This window comes from Aulostomus chinensis, chromosome 16, assembly GCF_037954235.1.
Source record: "Aulostomus chinensis isolate RoL2024-O1b breed Wild chromosome 16, RoL_Achi_v1.0, whole genome shotgun sequence".
Classification (NCBI taxonomy): domain Eukaryota; kingdom Metazoa; phylum Chordata; class Actinopteri; order Syngnathiformes; family Aulostomidae; genus Aulostomus; species Aulostomus chinensis.
This window is the reverse complement of record NC_141335.1, coordinates 26478396-26495216: the sequence shown is the minus strand read 5'-3', so window position 1 is coordinate 26495216 and position 16821 is coordinate 26478396. Positions and strand designations below refer to the sequence as shown.

The 16821-nt window shown below is 42.8% G+C and overlaps 1 protein-coding gene across 2 annotated transcripts in view; it reads left to right on the top strand.

Annotated features, from left to right (window-relative positions):
• lmbrd1 (LMBR1 domain containing 1) overlaps positions 1–15284 on the top strand; it is a 55717-nt gene extending 40433 nt beyond the window's left edge. Inside the window, exons 12-17 of one of the 2 annotated variants that reach the window (XM_086180979.1) lie at positions 750–854; positions 944–1093; positions 2234–2315; positions 13620–13711; positions 14060–14215; positions 14930–15284. In XM_086180979.1, the coding sequence (XP_086037105.1) occupies positions 750–854; positions 944–1093; positions 2234–2315; positions 13620–13711; positions 14060–14170 (540 nt within the window). In that variant the 3' untranslated portion in view covers positions 14171–14215; positions 14930–15284. Of the gene's footprint in view, positions 1–749; positions 855–943; positions 1094–2233; positions 2316–13619; positions 13712–14059 lie in introns of both variants that reach the window. The other variant, XM_086180978.1, reaches the window with a different exon arrangement.
• Positions 15285–16821: the final 1537 nt, after the last annotated feature.

The window sequence follows — 16821 nt, the reverse complement described above, 5'->3', positions numbered from 1 at the left end:
TAAATGGCAACTAGCTGTTTGTTAGCCTTCAGCTGCTGTACATGCAGGTCAAGAGTGTGTCACTGATATTTTAGCCAGCGCCATCAGATAACAGCATTTCTAAGTTGTACATCTGACTTGTATGAATGAACACAGAATTATTAATGTTAAGTCTTATTTATGGCATAAATGATTTGCAACAATTCATTTACAAGATCAGGTTCAATGATTCAAAAGTTACAACCAACTAAGGGGTATAGAATCCCCTCATATGAAGGAGGACGGATGCATACTGAACTCCCAGCATAAAGGGGATCCTGTGTTGAGCTCAATGCCTCTTGACTCTCCAGAGCAAATTAAATCAGATATTATGTTAAATGTAAAAATGTTTGATTATAATTTGATCTATTTGTATGATTGTTGTTTTTTTTAACTAATCTATAGACATCTGCAGGAACCTGTATGACATTAAAGAGACAATCAGTTCAGTTGTTCACTGCTCCACTCTGGTCACCAGTTTGGCTCTGCATGTGGGTTTTTGTCATTTTGGAGTGAATAGTGGAGTGAATTTATCTGAGTCTTTTCCCCTGCAAACAGCTGAGAATCCCACCAGTGAAACAGTAATTGCCTGCTGGACAGCCTAACAATGAGTTGAAACTTGCTCTGAAGCTTCAGGCTCGGCCCGTTTGGCCTCCACGAGCAATAAAGTCTTTATGTGGGACCTGTGCAGGCAGAAGTTGCAGCTCATCTCCTTTATCTTGCTGTTACAGGTTTTTCCATTGGATTATATCCTGATCACGGTCATCACAATGTATTTTGTACTCACATCTATGGCTGGTATTCGCAACATGGGCATCTGGTTCTTCTGGATAAGGGTAAATTAAGACCCACGTCTATGTTGTCTCACACATTTGCTGCCACAAATGCTCCATTAAAGGTTTCTGCACATTGCTTTTCTTTGCAGCTGTACAAAATCAGGCCGAAAAGAACCCGCCCCCAGGCTCTTCTCTTCCTCTGTATGATCCTCCTCTTGATTGTGCTTCATACCAGCTACATGATCTACAGTCTTGCCCCACAGTACGTCATGTATGGCAGCCAGAAGTATCTTGTACAGGTGAGAGAAAAATGTATGTAGATCACCAACAAGTTATCTAGTTTTCACTCACAAAGAGGAGGAGGAGGAGGAGGAGGAAGGCTCCAATGATGGCTAAAGCATTCAATGGTTGCAGGGACTTGGGTTCAGTTGGCTGTCGGCAGCAGCGGGGTCTCCTCCTCAGCTGTTACTCTCGTTTTGGGTTCTGTCTATACTCCAGTGTGAGGCTGTTATTCTGTGGATTTGTTGTTTGACAGTCTGGGCTCCATGGGAGCTGCTCCTCTCTTCCTCTCTGTGTGGGTGTTGTTTCCATGCACTGTTGTGTCCATACTTTGTCTCAAAAAGATCTTTTAAAACAACATAATTAAAATGAACCATGGTGGTGTTTTGCTGAAATACGAAAGAAAATAAGCCCTTTTTTTCCAAAAGCAGCTCCATATGACTCAGAGAGTAAATGTGGCTTATTTCTAACTGCTTGGGGTCTGAAACTCCCCCACATAGGAAAGATAAAACTCAGCAAATACCTTCCAGTTGAACTCATGGTCACTGCCTCAAAATAAAAGAATATATTTGACTGACTGAGTCGGATCAATACTGGATTATTGAGTCTGAGGTATGACGTGGGGAAAAAATTGATATTGATACAACAGCCTAGATTATAATGACCTGAAATAAAGATATTGTTTGCTAAATTGTACTTCAAGTATGAAAAGTACACAAACACTGGTGCAGTTAGGTGTGTTATATTCAATACACCATCACCAGCATGTCAAATCATTCCAAAGTAGACACTTCAGTTCTGAGACAGCTGAAACCTACGAGCAGCTCATCGTAACAAAGTGATACATTTACAACATGGATCTGAACAGTTTTCACATCAGCCAACATGTGCTGATACATAAAGGCACTGCTGCTCACCTGGTTATTAATGAGAGGCTCATAGGTGCTGAAAAGTGATTAATTTATCAAGGGCAAAACTCCCAGGAGGGTTTCTGTCTTTTATGTGTAAAAAGCCGCCGCTCCCTGGTAGGTTTCCTGGGTTGCACAGCTGATGTCATCAGAGGTGACAGTTTCGTGTGTCGTCTGATGCTTTAAACTACTTGAGTAACTTGTAGAGTTTCTTTGCTAAACTGATTTACGGCTCTTGTGTGTTCTGATCAGAGTCAGATGCCCTCAGCAGGTCCAACATCTGGGAATACCACTTCTGGCATCTCGAAGATCTGTGACGCTGACGCGCCTGAGGGTGAGTCTGTCGTTTCTGCCCGTCAGGCAAACTGGTCTACTCGTGACATGTTGGGAGAACTTCCAACGCATCATCAAAGATTCATCCCTCACAAGACCAATCTAAGTTAGAAGAAAGGCGGGGCGGTGAGCTTCATGTGCAACACCGTCCCATCATCTTGATCACGTTCATTATTTATTACAGAGAATAATACCAAGAGCAAACATTTGGCTGTGCACCAGCTTTGGATCAAACATTTATTCATTTGGCGAACGCTCAAGTCAGGCACTCGGTGGTGGAGCAGATGTAATGCAGTCATGATATTTGTTAAAGAAGCCACAGATGATTTTAGGGAGAGATGTAGAGCAGCTGGACGCTCTATTTGGTACACTTGAATAAATTAGTGTCATTCAGTACAACAGCTCTGCCGTAAACTCTGTCTTCACAATGATGACGGTGTCGTGGAGGTTTGAATTTAGAAAACACGTGAACGTTATGGGGTGTGGGGTGGTGGTTCCACTGGGGGCTGTACTGATATTGAACACTTGATTTACAAATATAAGGGCCAGAAAGAGAGAGATGGGGGGGGGCAGTATGTTTAAATGTGAATCATGAGGCAGGGATGATAATTCCTTCTTATATTGTGAATTATATCAAAATCACAATGTTGTTCGAAATCATCATGCAAAAGTCATTTGGCCCTAAATTCAACAAAGACTTGGTTCTCCAAACGTGGCTGATGTGTGAGAGCAGCTGTTCGTCTGAAAAGAGGACGACTGCATGGGAGAGCATCAAACGCGTCATTATTGGCTTTGTTCGTTTCACATGAAGCCTCTGAAAGTGTGATTACAGTTTGCACACAAATTCAGGGTCATTCATCCTGAAAGGGAGAAAGTCTTAATTGTTCTGACTTGTTTTGTTCCTGCCAGTGTTGTTGGTACTGAGTCCGGGTTCTGGAGCACACGGCGCGCGCGCGTGTGTGTGTGTGTGTGTGTGTGGGGGGGGGGGGGTCCTGGAGAGCCGGCCCTTTGAACGCAGCATGTTGAGACAGAGAGGTTTTGATTGACAACCAGGTCTGTGCCTGAAGAGAGTAAAGATGTTCCAGATAGCCATTACTGACTTGTATTTCATGAATAATTTTCACTTCATCCAACATGTCAGCAGAGGAGCAACTGCCCAACAGTTGTTAACACCATTCAGGTGTGTATTCACACACTCTCAACTTCTCTCCTCATACAGTCAACAGTTGTGTCCCACGTTGAAGCATAACTGACCTGATCTGGCTGCTGACGTTGGTGTGGACTCTTGGGACAAGTAGATGCTGCTTGTTGTTGTAGTACTTTTACAGCAGGGTATCGACTGGGTCACATTACTTATGCAGTTGACGCCTCCAGTGGATTACTTGGGGCATCATTAGAAATACAAAATACATTAAAAGGTTTTAATCAATAGGTTCAAAGCCTCCCTGTTAGTGAACGAATGCATTTTTTTACTGAGCGTTAATTCTTGTATAATTCTTGTACTAATTATTGCAGTGTTATGGGCAAAGATGCTGACAGTCGGCTGTACGAGGGAAGAGGACGTGGAGTCTGCTGGCTTGACGATATACTCAGTATTTCAACATTTTTGCTGAGTTATTGCAGAAGCGCAGCTCAGTCTCTGTGCTTGGCACACGCGTGGTGGCCTGAGCGTGACCTCATCCATGAAACAGGACGCGCCTCTTTCAGGAGGGATTCTACGTGATTAACACATTCAACCGAGCTGTCAGCACCAGCTTTAGTTCATGGTTGGGGACTTCTGGGGCTCATGAAACCTGGAGGTGCCACCAAGCTGATATATTTGATATGTGAAAGTGTTTCGACTGTGTAGGTCGTTAGTTAATGCTTATGAAGGCGTGCTAGCTCGTCCCTGGCGCCCTCACATGGATTACTCTGCTGCCAGCCATTAACTCAGGTCCCCTGATCTCCTCTTACAACAGGTTTATTTGGTACTTTCATGTCCTCATGGATGGGAGGTTGCAGAGCTGCCTCTGCTACCAGGAAACTGATGAAATTGTTTATAAAAATAAAAGAATAGGGAAATGTGAAACTAAATAAAAGGGCATAAAGCCAATAGATGGCAGAAATTGTGTATATTTACTGCTATGTAATTGCTATTTGTGATATTAGATGGAACTTTAATTTTTACCAGGCTGTTTTCTTTGGTCAGTAGATTCTGATGTGTAGGCAGCACGCCTCTGCAGACCCCCAACGTTTGATTCGACTGGTATTTGGACACACAATCAGAACAAACACTGGGCCTCCTGGATATGAAAGCTGAGGTTGGTGATGCTGCTACTTAGATGAATCCAGGGGGGCAACGTCTGGAGGTTCCCTCATAGCCAGCGAACACAGCAACATTCAGTATGGCAGAGGTCCACATGATCCCAGTCTCCCCTAAGCATCTCACCACTGATACAGAATCAAACATCTATCTCTCTATCCGTCTATCTGTCTATCCGTCTGTCTATCTATCTATCTGTCTGTCAATCTATCTGTCTGTCTATCTATCTGTCTATCTATTTATCTGTCTATCCATCTATCTATCATCTCTCTCTCTGTCTGTCTGTCTGTCCATCTATCCGTCCATCTATCGGTTCATCTGTCGATCGTCCACCTGTCCATCCATCTCTCCATCCATCCATCTGCATGCTTCCCATCAGCAGTACTAAGTCACTGGGTCTGAGTAGTAACCCTGCCAGGATTCTTAGCCAGCACATCTGGAACTAAAGTGCCTGCAGTAGACGCACAGTAACAGGTGGAAGATGTATGAGGTGGGCTGGAAGACAGGAAGTCTCCTTAATTTACATGAATCAGCCGGAGGAGAAGGTGTTTAATCACTCTCAGGTATGAGGTGACACAACAAACAGCTGATCTAAATAAACTTCCAACGTGCTGATTATTCGTAGTATAAATCATTTTGTTTGCTATATTTGTGTGTCAGTCCAAACAAAAATGTCCCCAAGGTAAAAGATCCAATCTTCCACTCATCATGTGCTGGTTGCCTGCAGGATCCACTGATGGTGGCACATTAATGATCCATATCATACAAAGGAGTTGAGGATGGGTAACAAGCCCCTCTTTTCCTTGGACGATACAAACTCTGCTCCAAGCTTTCGTCCATTAACAGTCCCTTGGCCATTGGTGGCTGACGGGCCAGTTGGTCACAGTCATACATTGATGTCAAAGCTGATCATATGCCGCAGACGTTCCAGTCTCTGGTTACCTTGGTAACCTGTTGTATATTCCTCATTTGCCAATGAACTGTATCCTTCGCTCTCATTGGTCACTTTGATTATGTGTCTGAAAGATTCATGTTATTCAGTTCCCTCCCACGCTGCAATGGCAACAGACATTCAGCCTGTCATCTCTGCAAATATCCTTGAAGCTCCGTTCACATCGCTGCCTGTGTGTGTGTGTGTGTGTGTGTGTGTGTGTGTGTGTGTGTGTGTGTGTGTGTGTGTGTGTGTGTGTGTGTGTGTGTGTGTGTGTGTGTGTGAGAGAGAGAGAAAGCATCTTAACCGTCTGGGTGAGCAGGTGCTCAGCAGCATCATTCCGTGGTCTGCCTGTTCCTCTCTTGGTCCCTAATTTAGAGGACAATCCCTGAGTTGTTATCACTGAGACCCTGAATGTTCCTGCAGGTTCTATTGGATCTATGATGCTGTCAGGACGTCAGGGAGGTGTGATCCAATCAGCTGAGCTGTTCATTTGTGGTTGATTATCATCACAAAGCCTCTAGTTGTGTCAGAGCGCCCAGGACCCCCACCTGCTTCCTTCACAACCTGCTTCATTTGACCGCTCAGTCATTTTGTCTTTACACAAACTCAGACTGCTCTAAACGGCCCCCAAGCTTGGCTTAACTGTATTCCACCACTTGGTTTGAAAATCCGTTAATAAATCATTTTATTCATGAACATGATTAAAAAGTTATGACTTCATGAAGTCCGGTTGGAACCTGCAGGACTCAGCCTTGGCTGGCGCTGCTCTGTTGAATTATTGCAGCTGCTGGGATGCTCCTGCTGGGGCTCAGGTGGGGGGGCTGCTTTGATCCCAAACTCTTATCCTGGTCCGTCTAGTCAGCTCTCTGTAGATTGCAGTTGTTTTATCATCCATCCATTTCCTACTCCACTCCGGGTTACGGGGTTGGGGGGTGGAGCCTATCCCTATGGAGCCTATGGGTGAGAGGCGGGGTTCACTCTGGAGGGGTCACCAGTCCGTCACAGGGCTATCAGGAGCAATTAGGGGTTTGGACATGGTCACCAGGGGAGGTGGGGATCAAACCAGCAACCTTTCAGTTACTGGACAGCCACTCTACCTCTGAGCCACACCCTTGTTATATATACTAGTTATAGTGCACCACCCTATTAAATGGTGGATGCTGTTCTCATCCCTATTGACCCGGGATGTCAGAACTGGACCCTCCTAGAACCTCTCGGTTGGGTTTGATTTTCTTCATAATGATTTCTCTGTCTTCATTTTCATCTCTGACGGCAGCGCATCTCCATGGATGTTCCTCCATCATTTCAGCGCCTCCGTCACCAGCCCACACTATCGGTTGCATTCATTCCCAATCCAACCAGTGAATTCAATGACATTCTCTCCTGCATACGTGACTCTGCTTCTCCCCAAAACCAGAAGATTCTGTGGAAGAAGAAAGATTAAATGAAACATTTGTTACCTTTGTTCAGAATTTCTTCAGCTGGTTGGCCTTGGTGGAGGTTGTTGTTTTGTTTTTTTTTTACTTGATAACAGAATTAAAACAAAACAAAAAAACCAACCACTGGGTTTGGTTTCGACCCCCCGGGGTCACCAGCTGGAACAGTCCCAGATACGTTCCTGCCGCGGCCTGTGTCAATGTTTTGCAGGTATGGTTGCTGCTTCAGCCTCAGCTGAGTATTATTTCTTGTTCTAGAATCCTAGAGATGAAACTTCCAATCCAGAGAAGTGTTGCAAGTGTTCTCTCACTGTGGACTGCTGTGTGTTACCTAGCAACCCGTGGTTTCCACACCATTGTTATCAGCGCTCCAGGGGAAAGATGGTCATAATTGTATGTGTTGCCCGTGAGATGTCGGCTGTCCAGGCGGTTCCATCCGGAGACTCCCTCAACACCAATGCAAATTAATAGTGATTTCTTAACGTCAGAGCGGTGATCATCAATCACTTTTCCAATAGAAGATGTCAATCAAAAGTTAGAGCCCTGGAAGGGAAAAGCACCGTTTTGATGAGGTGTGTAACATGTGAAATGTGCTGCTGCAGCTCAGGTATAGTACACACACACAAGTTGTATAGTATCTTAGTACACACAACAAGTTGTATAGTATCTTAGTACACACAACAAGTTGTATAGTATCTTAGTACACACACACAAGTTGTATAGTATCTTAGTACACACACACAAGTTGTATAGTATCTTAGTACACACAACAAGTTGTATAGTATCTTAGTACACACAACAAGTTGTATAGTATCTTAGTACACACACACAAGTTGTATAGTATCTTAGTACACACACACAAGTTGTATAGTATCTTAGTACACACAACAAGTTGTATAGTATCTTAGTACACACACACAAGTTGTATAGTATCTTAGTACACACATAAGTTGTATAGTATCTTAGTACACACAACAAGTTGTATAGTATCTTAGTACACACACACAAGTTGTATAGTATCTTAGTACACACATAAGTTGTATAGTATCTTAGTACACACAACAAGTTGTATAGTATCTTAGTACACACAACAAGTTGTATAGTATCTTAGTACACACAACAAGTTGTATAGTATCTTAGTACACACAACAAGTTGTATAGTATCTTAGTACACACACACAAGTTGTATAGTATCTTAGTACACACATAAGTTGTATAGTATCTTAGTACACACAACAAGTTGTATAGTATCTTAGTACACACACACAAGTTGTATAGTATCTTAGTACACACATAAGTTGTATAGTATCTTAGTACACACAACAAGTTGTATAGTATCTTAGTACACACAACAAGTTGTATAGTATCTTAGTACACACAACAAGTTGTATAGTATCTTAGTACACACACACAAGTTGTATAGTATCTTAGTACACACACACAAGTTGTATAGTATCTTAGTACACACACACAAGTTGTATAGTATCTTAGTACACACACAAGTTGTATAGTATCTTAGTACACACACACAAGTTGTATAGTATCTTAGTACACACACACAAGTTGTATAGTATCTTAGTACACACACACAAGTTGTATAGTATCTTAGTACACACACACAAGTTGTATAGTATCTTAGTACACACACACAAGTTGTATAGTATCTTAGTACACACACACAAGTTGTATAGTATCTTAGTACACACATAAGTTGTATAGTATCTTAGTACACACAACAAGTTGTATAGTATCTTAGTACACACAACAAGTTGTATAGTATCTTAGTACACACAACAAGTTGTATAGTATCTTAGTACACACACACAAGTTGTATAGTATCTTAGTACACACATAAGTTGTATAGTATCTTAGTACACACAACAAGTTGTATAGTATCTTAGTACACACACACAAGTTGTATAGTATCTTAGTACACACATAAGTTGTATAGTATCTTAGTACACACAACAAGTTGTATAGTATCTTAGTACACACAACAAGTTGTATAGTATCTTAGTACACACAACAAGTTGTATAGTATCTTAGTACACACACACAAGTTGTATAGTATCTTAGTACACACACACAAGTTGTATAGTATCTTAGTACACACACACAAGTTGTATAGTATCTTAGTACACACACACAAGTTGTATAGTATCTTAGTACACACACACAAGTTGTATAGTATCTTAGTACACACACACAAGTTGTATAGTATCTTAGTACACACACACAAGTTGTATAGTATCTTAGTACACACACACAAGTTGTATAGTATCTTAGTACACACACAAGTTGTATAGTATCTTAGTACACACACACAAGTTGTATAGTATCTTAGTACACACACAAGTTGTATAGTATCTTAGTACACACACACAAGTTGTATAGTATCTTAGTACACACACACAAGTTGTATAGTATCTTAGTACACACACAAGTTGTATAGTATCTTAGTACACACACACAAGTTGTATAGTATCTTAGTACACGCACAAGTTGTATAGTATCTTAGTACACACACAAGTTGTATAGTATCTTAGTACACACAACAAGTTGTATAGTATCTTAGTACACACAACAAGTTGTATATTATCTTAGTACACACAAGTTGTATATTATCTTAGTACACACAAGTTGTATAGTATCTTAGTACACACACACAAGTTGTATAGTATCTTAGTACACACACACAAGTTGTATAGTATCTTAGTACACACAACAAGTTGTATATTATCTTAGTACACACACAAGATGTATATTATCTTAGTACACACAACAAGTTGTATAGTATCTTAGTACACACACACAAGTTGTATAGTATCTTAGTACACACACAAGTTGTATAGTATCTTAGTACACACAACAAGTTGTATAGTATCTTAGTACACACAACAAGTTGTATAGTATCTTAGTACACACAACAAGTTGTATAGTATCTTAGTACACACAACAAGTTGTATAGTATCTTAGTACACACACAAGTTGTATAGTATCTTAGTACACACACAAGTTGTATATTATCTCAGTGCACACACAAGTTGTATATTATCTTTGTACACACAAAAAGTTGTATATTATCTTAGTACACACACAAGTTGTATAGTATCTTAGTACACACACACAAGTTGTATAGTATCTTAGTACACACACAAGTTGTATATTATCTCAGTGCACACACAAGTTGTATATTATCTTTGTACACACAACAAGTTGTATATTATTATAGTACACACAACAAGTTGTATATTAGCTTAGTACACACACACAAGTTGTATATTATCTTAGTACACACAACAAGTTGTATATTATCTTAGTACACACAACAAGTTGTATAGTATCTTAGTACACACAACAAGTTGTATAGTATCTTAGTACACACACACAAGTTGTATATATCATAGTACACACAAAAGTTGTATATTATTATAGTACACACAACAAGTTGTATATATCATAGTACACACAAAAGTTGTATATTATTATAGTACACACACAAGTTGTATATTATCTTCGTACACACAACAAGTTGTATATTATCTTCGTACACACAACAAGTTGTATATTATCTTCGTACACACAACAAGTTGTATAGTATCTTCGTACACACAACAAGTTGTATAGTATCTTCGTACACACAACAAGTTGTATATATCATAGTACACACAAAAGTTGTATAGTATCTCAGTACACACAACAAGTTGTATATTATCTTAGTACACACACAAGTTGTATATTAGCTTAGTACACACACAAGTTGTGTATTATCTTAGTACACACAAGAAGTTGTATATTAATATAGTACACACACAACAAGCGCACATTATTATTATAGTACACATACTACCTTTGTACATTATTATTATTCTGTTTCAGTCATGGCGCCATCATCATTGCTCGTTTCAAGCTGGCGTATATGACATCTTCACGCCAAGCGCCGGCGCCCTTTAACGAGCACGACCTTTTCCTGAGTTGAAATGTTTGTCTCTGTCATAGCAACCCTCCAATCCTGGAACATCCTTGGCTGGAAAGGGAATGAGACGAGGCTCTCTGATTGGTTGAAGTGATGTCCCACCTGTAACGCACCTGTGAATAATGGGGAGTCTAATGACGGCTCTGATTGCACACCTCTGAATACCAGGGTGAGGCTGAACACACGGTGCCACACAGCACCATCCGCCAACCCAGAGACTGCTCAGCCAAGCCTGCAGCACACTCCACTGTACAGCATCTTTCAGCTCATTATTCTGGTTTAAGGCCCCAAGCAGCAGGCAGCCATTTTAGCTAAAAGCTCTGATAAGCCCTCAGCACACTACCTGGCAGGAGCCCCTCAGGAAGCCAGAGTTTATGTGTGCCAAATTTAAGAGATGCTGCTATAACAGCGTGGAGAGTGGAGCTTGTTGTGCTGCCCAAGAATTGGTTTACAGTTGGCAGTGACCAGTTTTACTCTAATTCACCTTTAACAGACAACGAGATCATTCTGCAGACAATTATTGATCATAATGCAGTTGAGTTACCTGCCATGATGTTTTTCAGTCCATCAGTAGAATCACCTCGTACGTTTACATTGGATGAGAAACACTAATATCCTGAAACCAGGGTCAGCTAGGTCAACCTTATGGACGCAGCAAGTTTCTCAGCTCGAATACATAATGACGAGTGACAGAGTTTTTAAAGCAACTGGATTTGACCCGGTTTTGCTCCTGGGGCTCCTGGGAGGGCGGTGGATGAGGATGTGTGGAGGGGTTGGATGAAGCGAGGTGACTGTTATGTTGTTGATCCAGTGTGTTTTCTCTATGAACATCCACAGACTAGACACCAGTGATGAACGTTCATCAAACGTGGATGTGAGGAGACGTCAGATTAGCTGAACTGAAGGAACACCAGCATCCTCAAAGATGCTGGAATCAAAGGGTGGCGTTACTCTTTACACAGAGAGAGTAGAAGGCTGCGCTGGAGATACTCCCTGTTTGCTGATGGAGGCTTTTACCAAAATACTGTGTGTGTGTGTGTGTGTGTGTGTGTGTGTGTGTGTGTGTGTGTGTGTGTGTTTGAATGGAGTGATGGAAGTCATACATAATGCATGCAACACGGGGCAGCGCTCACTCAGATATCATGAGTCAAGGTGAAATTACCTGGACTCACAGGCTGCCCCGTGCTCTTATCAGAGAGCAGTGATGATTTCAAGGTGAAGCAGGTCACCGGTGTACCTGTAATATGTTTAGGCAGACTGCTGTTGTGAACCATCTGCAGGTCCCGCTCGGAGCTCTGCAATTCAGGAGAGCAGCTGGAGAGCTACAGATGGCTGAGAGGAAAATAGTGGGGTCATTGGGATGAACATAGACCAGCTCCCTCCGTTATCTGGTGATTGTGGTGATGGGAAGCTGATTGCTGCTGCACCTCCTGAGCTGCCGAGGCTCCGTTCACTGTAATCTTTATTATAGATGATACAGCACAAACCTGCGCTGCCTTTCTCTCTTCTCCCATTTCAACCCACCAGTGAGGAAGGGTTTTGATATTACCAGCTTTAATGAAAAAATTATAACCCACTGAGAGTAATTCTCGTAGACCTTGATGTCAAGTACGTCGGTAGAAGTCTGATGGTCCCGTTCAGGGTGGTTGAGTCGGTGTGCGGACTTGTGTGAGGGATAGAGTCACCGGGTCGGTGTTGGACTCTCGACCGGAGCCAGACGCTGCATCTCCTGTCACTCCTCCGTGGACGACGGCGCCTGCCTTGGAATGTTGAAGTCTGCCTCTCCGATGAGAAGTCTATTGAGATGTGTCGTCTTACTCCTTCATGGCACAGTCCGTTAATGGGTTGTCGTATTACTTTACTTTCTTCATGTGTTTTCACACGAAAACAACTGGAGACCTGAGGTTTCATTGGCACTTTCTACATTTGATGTAATGAGCGTTTGCCGTGCCGCCCAGACCCGTTCACACACATGAAGGAGAATGATTCATCTTAAGAAAATTATTCCTGCAGTCTGCCAGTCAGATCAATAGCAGTATCAGTTCTGTCAGAAGCTGCAGGGCTGACGTTGTTAGAAGACACAGAGCTGCTCCCCGCACGGAGACAGCACTTGGATTTATTTGCAATAATTAGGTCTCTTGCCACTCGTTTTTGTTTTTTACATATTTAAATTCATTATACCGGTGCTCAGTCAGTAGCAATGTCCTTGTCCCCATAGCAACACAGTGGCGTCTGACTGGCCCATCATCTAATGAAGAGGGACAATAATGCATCCAGCCGAGCTCCTCTCTACTCAGCCTCATCTGTTTGGATTGTGGCTGAATGCCTTGGAGTTTATAGAATCTGCAGGTCACCAAAGGTCGTGGTGGCTTGTAGAGTAGCGCATGTGTGCACTACGGATCCATCACTGTCATGAAGAACGTAGTCCACATACGTGTGTACTTCTACAACACGAACACTTACACACTCTTGTGTTACACAACCTTGTGTGTTTTCATTTTACAACATAAAAGATGAAGTGCAACCAGGAGCTGTTCCACCGAGGCCTGTAGCTCCTTTTCAGCTGTGCGCGCAACAGCGAGCATTGAGTCACTGTGGCGTGTTCTGTGTGTGTGTGTGTGTGTGTGTGTGTGTGTGTGTGTGTGTGTGTGTTTCAGACCAGTGCACGGTGACAAGGTCGTATCTCTTCCTCCACAAGTTCTGGTTCTTCAGCACCATCTACTACTTCGGTAACTGGGCCTTTATCGGGGTGAGTCCAACAGTGTGCAAATGCAGCAGGTTCCATATTGATCATTTCTGAAAAAATTTAAAACAGTGAATTAAAATGGAATTAATTTCAAAGTTAGTTGAGGGAGAGAAATGTATTAAAACATCAATCAACTTTGTCCCAATACAAGTCTGCAGGATCTTAAAATAACAAGAAAATAATTCCAACAAAGAATTCTGTTCCAGTCCTGGATGTGCTGGTAGCAGCATGAGCCTCATGCACGCGTGTGTGTGTGTGTGTGTGTGTGTGTGTGTGTGTGTGTGTGTGTGTGCGTGCGTGCGTGCGTGCGTGCGTGCGTGCGTGCGTGCGTGCGTGTGTGTGTGTGTTCAGGTCTTCCTCATCGGCCTGCTGGTGTCCTGCTGCAGAGGGAAGAAGTCTGTGATTGAAGGAGAGGTGGAGGCCGACGACTCAGACTTCAGTGATGACGAATACGTGCACTGAACATCAGTATTCAGATGTTCCGGTTGTAACTTAACGGGCCGGAAGGTACCGTTTCACCAATACATGAATGACTCATTTCTAGGATTGAAGACGCTCTGGGTTCTGGACTTGGTTTGAGCTGCTGTGTCTGCCCCTGATGAGGCCGCTTAGTCCGTCAGTATGAACAACAACTCGGTGATTCTGGTGCTCCGACGGGGCCGGAGGCAGCAGACGCGCCCAGCTTCCATCTTCATGTCTGCTCTACTCTCACTAAGCACTTTCCCACGAGGATGAGGGCCACAAGGAGGGAAAACATCAGACATTTGGAGAATCGCGTTTTTTTCCTCGTGTTACCAGAATGAAGTCGTACGATTAAGAGAACATGAATCCAACTCTCACAGTCCAGGAATGTCAGAGCGATTTTGACAAACTCAATAACTCACATGTGAGACGTTATTAAACCAGCTAAAAACTTTTATTCTTGTGGCGGTAACTGTATATTTGGAATGTTAGGATTTTACTCACCTTTTTCTTTAAAATCTCTGATTTTTTCGCTCCTCAACGTGGCCCAGACACTCGTTGTCATTCTTTTTAGCCTCTTGACGTCATTACTCAGTATCTCGCTTGCTGTAATTCACCTCTTGCTCTCAATTCACGAACTCTTGGCTTGTTTTGTGAAAGCTGACTGATAAGAAGTTGATTCTTGGTGGCGCTGACGAGAGTCACGCCGTCAGTTGGAGGATCAACACGTTACTGCTCTATTCTGCTTTTGTCTTCTAGTCAGTTCTGGTCTCAGATCACCGAGGAGTCGGCACTGCTGAGCTCTGAGATGTAGAGGACCATTTTCAGCCGTCGTGTTTTCAAGATTTCATTAGCTCTTGATTTTTAATTAAATGGGTTCAACAGCTTTTGCTCTCGATGTTCAAAGAAGATGAAAAAGTAGAATTAATCACAGAGATGGATGTAATTTTCTCTTAATTAAGGAGTACTTTGCGGTTTTGCCAGTGCAGAGTTTAACTGCCGGCTTGTGACTGCCAGTGGCTTTTCAGTTATTTTTAAATTTTATTTATTTATTTTTCAATGTCAGAAAATTGTGTGATTTGATTTAAAAATAAACTGACAAATGGATGGACAATGATGGCATTTTTAATGTGGAAGTCGAATGTTGCCTCATGAATATGTTTCACTGTGATGGGCAAACATTCCGTATTTGCTGCCTGAAGCGGCCTCGCAGAAGCCAGGCTGGACCAGGACGACCAGGTTTGAGTCTGGTCCTACTGGTGGCGAACTGATGGAACCAGCAGCTGGAGCCAGCAGCTGGAGCCAGCAGCTGGAACCAGACCTGGACCAGGATGATGGATCCACTTGGATTAGCCACGAATGCCCCGGTGTGTTGTATTGAATGCTACATGTATTTAAAGAAATAAAGCCAAGACACAAGTGCGCTCTGTCTCTGTCTGGGCAGTGATTCTTTCCACCTCCTCTTCATTTTGATTCTTCAGAGATCCAACATGTCGCCGCCCCTCATTGTTTTGTGTGTCCAACTTTAACTGACTAACTCGTGCTAACTGGCGCTAACTCATTCTTTCTTGTCAACACCATGCGCACTCCACTGGTTCTTCTTCAGATGATGAAGTGCTTGATGAGGACCAGATGATTGTGATCTTGGGGCCCCGGCTCAGGGGTCCCTGATCGGGGCTCCAAGGATAAATCCACCCTCAGGAACTGGGACTCAGGAACTGAGTTTCTCATCTGCCGCTTCCAGGGGATTTACACCCGTTTTGCTTGCTTGTCTATTAGACTTTGCGACGAGCGACTTGTCCGACGGCTTGTGCGAAGCTGCTCTCGGTGAAGTCATGATGTCATCGCCATGCCATCCTCTAGTCATGGTCTCTTCCTCCCTGCTCCTACTTTCAGGCTCCGCCGGCTGGTTTTCATCAAACAAAGAAATAATCTGAAAAGTGACTTGATAAACCATTTCAGTCAAACATAGATAACAAGCAGCTGAGGAGAGAACCTGCGTCCGATACCTCAGGTTTAGGTTTTCAGGCACCATTTTGCTGTTTAACCAAATTTGATCCTGTTTGTGTGTATAAATATACGTCTGTATGTTGATCAAATGTATGAATGTGTGACATTGTCAGGTTTACACGGTGGAGACCAAACTCGCTCACCAAATGGCAGGTTTCACATCTCTGAGTTATTTCAGACTAAAAACTGTCGCCATGAAACAAGAAATCAATGATCCAGATTGATTATTGTCTCCTACCAACCACCTCTCCTGCTAATTATCCCCAGACAAGTATCTCTCACACCTTTTAGTTCAGTGATTATTTTCATTAAACACACACGCACACACACCTCTGACTGCAGACGGCTGACCCTGTTCTGGAGGAGGGCTGGGATGATGGCGTGGAGTCGATACCAGGAGGAATTACAGCCGTTGTCAGGGGCCACCATCCATCTTCCTGCCTCCTCAGGACCATGAAGCGTCACACGGTGAGTACCTGCCTCCTCACACTTGCACTTTCCTTGATTCCACAAGTTTTCTTTTCTTCATTTCACCCCATAAACATTGAGGTGTGTTGAACTGGACTGTCCAGTCCAACACACCTCAACGAGGGTCATCGTGTGTGACCTTTGCCCAAGTTCCAGTCATCAGGGAGGAGGGT